General features: G+C 35.8%; 1 protein-coding gene across 1 annotated transcript; it reads right to left on the bottom strand.

Annotated features, from left to right (window-relative positions):
- Nucleotides 1-2,715: 2,715 nt before the first annotated feature.
- Nucleotides 2,716-3,708, bottom strand: Olfr299 (olfactory receptor 299). Its single transcript, NM_001011767.1, has one exon. It carries the CDS (start codon nt 3,706-3,708, stop codon nt 2,716-2,718), a length of 993 nt encoding a protein of 330 aa, NP_001011767.1.
- Nucleotides 3,709-4,748: the final 1,040 nt, after the last annotated feature.

The raw sequence follows: 4,748 nt of genomic DNA, 5'->3' as shown, positions 1-4,748 counted from the left end.
TAATTTTGTGAATATTATTCATACTGGATACATGAGCTTAGATAGTTTCTCAAAATATAGTAAGATAAACTACTAAGCCCTTAGGCAATGATTAATTGGTATTTCTAAACATGAGATCATAAAATCTAAGGACTTTTTTTTCTGTTTGTTTGTTTTTTTGTTAGTTAATAAAAGCAGACTGATAAATCAATGGATGAAAAATTTAAAAAATTTCTCCTCATGAATTTTGCCCCACATACTTAATACATAAATAGTTCATAGCACAGCATTTTACCCTTGTGGCTTTGACATATTTTATTGATTTTATACCCATAATCTTTCATTTTATAGCATCTCCAAAGCTATTAAAATTATGTAAATTAATTCACTAGTATTTGTTGCTCTTCTTTTAACTAATTAAGTAAAAGCCAATGATGACTTATTTGTGAAGAGGTATTGGAAAATTGTTTCTTTTTTTTTTCTTGTTTTATGATTTCAAAGCTTTCATGAGTATTCATGATTCTGTAGAATGTTAACATAAGAAAAAAAGAAAATATGATACATTTACAAAACAGAATATTAGTCAACTGTTTAAAATGATTCCTAACAGTGGGAATGGGGTGTCAATGACTTTTTTCCTGCTTGTGATAACTTTTTCCTCCTTTTATGTTGCCTCATCCAGCCACCATATGAGGTTATATGCATAGTTTTATTGCATCATTTTATAGCAACTTCAATTAATATCACTGAGAGACCTGCTCTTTCCTGAAGAAAAATGAAGTAGCAGTTGATCTAGGGGAGAAAGCATATTGTGGGAATTAGGGAAAAGGAAAGGATGCAGTTAAAATGTATTATGTGAAAGAAGAATTAAGAAATAAAATTTAAATATGAAATAATGAAATATCAGTAAATGAACAGAATTAGAAAAAAAAATCTTCCTGAGTGGAGTAGTCCAGATTCAGATAGACTAATCTAGTATAAATTCATTATATGTGAATGTTAGTTTAAATTAATCAGCAATAACCAGTGTACAATCTCTAGAACCACACAAGTTAGGTCCACGGTAAGGGAATAAGTGTGGACAGACAGAGAACTTTAGAAAAATGAAACAGAACAAACAGTGAAGGGTGGGTTGGGGGCCTGGAGTCAGAGGATTAAATGGGGTGATGAACAAAAGAGGGGAACAGGAAGGGGTTATGTGGAGACACAGCTAAAAATCAGGGCCTTTGGAAGATTATTACAGAAATCTTGTTCAGTAGAATATTCTTAAAACATATATACACAAAGAGACAATGTAAAAAAAAAAAAAAGTCACCAAATAATGGGAGAGACAAAGTCCCACCTGGCCACCTATTGTCATCAAAATATGCTCCCAGGGTCAGGATTGGGTTATGACAAAGTGAATCTTTGGCCAAAGGAATCCCAGGAAAACCCCTAAAACCATCAAGAGCATTGCTAAGACAATATTTTTCTGTCCAAAAGCTGTCAGTAACATCTCATTGCTGAAGAAAAACATACAGTACATATCACTGAACATGGAAATGTTAAACTGGTGCCTATAAAGTGCTGTAACTCCTACACTCCAGTGTATTTGTTACAGAAAAGTACCTTCCACCACAGCAAAGCAGAAATGTAAACACCAATCTAGCCACAAATACTTTGATGTAAAATGGTGTCCCAGCTGCAATATTTGCTAGGGTTATGGGAACAACAACTTCATGAGAGTAACCAACCAATGTCTGATTTGAGGTAAGGCCATCTCCATGAGATGGAGCCCATGCTCCCCATTTCCTGGCTAACCAAGAACCTGACTAGATACCTCCAGGACCTATGATAAAACTGGATATTACTGTTATAAAATTTTTAAATTAAATTAAATTTTAAAAACTTAATAATAAAAGACTGTTTATGACCATCTTCTATATTCATAGATCTGTGACTTGCTCAGCCATCATCAGGACATTCTTCCTGGAGCATATGGGAGCAAATACAGAAACCTACAACCAGATATTATGAAAAAGTGAGAGACCATGGAGCTATCAGCTTAAATGGAACATCTTCATCAAAACCTTTCATCTGGGATCAGGAAGTCCTGTGCAAGAGGAAGAAGAAATAGTGTAAGAGCCAAAGATGATGTAAGGTACAAATAAGATGGCCTCCTCTATAACAACAAGATCTATACACATATGAATTCACAGAGATGAGTTACCATGCATGGGTCTATATAGTTCTCACCTTAAAAGATACTAGAGCAGAAATGAGAAGTGGGCACATACATTTATCTCTAATTTAGAAACCACCTGTAATTGATAATCACTTTCAAGCATAAGTTTAGTTTCCTCCAAAGTTGTCTGACTGGATAAACAAATTATTCTTAAAGGAATGATTCATGTCCATCAGTAGATGGTCAACAAAAAATAAATTTAATGTTTAATCATATGTGTGTGTGTGTGTGTGTGTGTGTGCCTTCTCTTGTGCCTTGTGCTATTTTCAGTTTCTTTGTTTGTTTAGTGCTATCATGTTTTATCCTAGAGGAACTAGGAAGAATAGAAATAGAGGAATATAATCAGGATACATTATCTGAAAAATATGTCTCCAGTAAAAAGGGAAAATGCTTTGTAGGGTTGGTGGTTGTAGTGGTGGTCATAGTAGTGGTCGTAGTGTGTGTACATGTGTGTGTTTGCACGTGTATGTGTGTGTGTGTGTGCCTGTGTGTCTGTGCATAAATATTTCTTTTTATTTTTTCAACTTTCTTACTCTAGAAAACTCTAACAAATACTCATTTCTTTTATATTCAAATACCAAAGAAATTCTTAATATTACTTTCTTCACAGCCTCCTTTATCTGTCTGTTTCTAAGACTATAGATGATAGGATTTAAGAATGGTGGGACAATCGTATAAGACACAGAAAGAGCCATCTCCTTAACTACTTCTAATGTTGGTACTGGAGGTCTTAGATACACATAGGTAGAAGAACTAAGAAACACAGACACCACAACAATGTGAGGGACACAGGTGGAAAAGGCTTTCCCTCTCTCTCCTTTGACAGGAACCTTCAACACAGTTGATAATATCCTAAAATATGATACAGCAATGAATGTAAAGCAGCTGCAACCAATGATAATGGCAGAGATTAGCATTAAGAGTTTGTTGTTAAAGGTATCTGAACATGAAAGCTTCAACAAAGAGGGGATATCACAGAAGAACTGAGGAACCACATTAGAGTGACAGAAGGACAGTTGGAAAGTTTTGAAAGTGTGCACACTTGCAATGATAAGAGAGCTATGTAGGGAAGCCAGTGTCATCTGAACACAGAACTGGTGGTTCATGATCACAGGGTAGAGCAGAGGCTTACAGATGGCCACATAGCGGTCCTGGGCCATGATGGTGAGAAAAAACATCTCTACACATGCACAAAAGAAGACAAAAAAGATTTGTGCTGCACACCCAGTCACAGAAATATTCCTCTGGCCAGTGAGAGAGTTGAAACAAGCATTTGGGACAGTGACAGAAACATAACACATGTCTACAATAGACAGATTCCTGAGGAAGAAATACATGGGTGTGTTCAGTGTCTGGTCAACTGTAGTAACAATGATGATGATAAGGTTCCCGAACAGGCTGCCCAGGTACACCAGCAGGAACAGCACACTGAGAAGGATTCTGAGCTCGCAAGACTCAGCAAAAACCTCCAGGAGGAACTCAGTCACCAGGGTGGAATTGTTCATCCTTGGAAAGTGCAGGATTTCTGAAAGAGAGAGAGAGAGAGAGAGAGAGAGAAACTTAATTTATTGTATAGTAATGGCATTTCTCTTAAAATGCTTTGTTTTCTAAAAACAGCTTTTGTGTGTGTGTGAAAAATTAAGCATTTGTTTCTTTGGCTTGTCTACATTTTTTAAAACATGCATATTTGTTAACTCACATAGTGGGGGCTGTCTGTCTAATTTTATTGTATATTATTAAGTACTTAGAATTAAATAAACCTCTTGCCTTAATAAATCCATCCATCATCCATCCATCCATCCATCCATCCATCCATCCATCCATCCATCCACCCACCCACCCACCCACCCACCCACCCACCCACCCACCCACCCATCCATCCATCTATCTATCTATCTATCTATCTATCTATCTATCTATCTATCTATCTATCTATCTATCTATCATCTATCTACCTATGAAATATATTTATGTTATATGATTATTTTCATATGTCAGTACATGTGTACATGATAGAAATGCTGGGGAGTGAAAGTGAAGGTGAGAGACATGAACATAAGGTTGGAAAGGAGAAAGACGAGCATGGAAGAAGGCATTGTTTAGGAGATAATCTCCCTCAGGTTTTTGGAATATGGGAGACTTTCAGAATAGGCCATATTCCTGATAACCTAGGCACATTCAATCTTGCATTCACGAGACAATTTTCTCTCGTAGCAGAAACCTCAGGTTTTTCTGAAAATCACTCATGTTACCTATGATAGTTTGAGTTTCTTAAAACAAAGTGTTCGGATATGTCAAAAGCACTTACATACATATCCACCGTAACCCTGAAATATTTATTTTGGCCAGCTGACTTCTGGAGCATAAAATCGTTTATACAAAAACCTAAACATATTGCAATGCGTGATACCTTTTATGTATTTGAGTTCAAATCAAAGATGGCTGATGTTTATATATAACATGTTTCTTCAATAGTGATCAACATTCTATTAAGTTCCGTGAGTACAATATAAAAATGGTAAATTCTAAAACATAATCAAAATGG

This window comes from Mus musculus, chromosome 7, assembly GCF_000001635.26.
Source record: "Mus musculus strain C57BL/6J chromosome 7, GRCm38.p6 C57BL/6J".
NCBI lineage: Eukaryota > Metazoa > Chordata > Mammalia > Rodentia > Muridae > Mus > Mus musculus.
The sequence above is the reverse complement of the archived record's forward strand: the minus strand, read 5'-3'. Positions and strand labels throughout refer to the sequence as shown.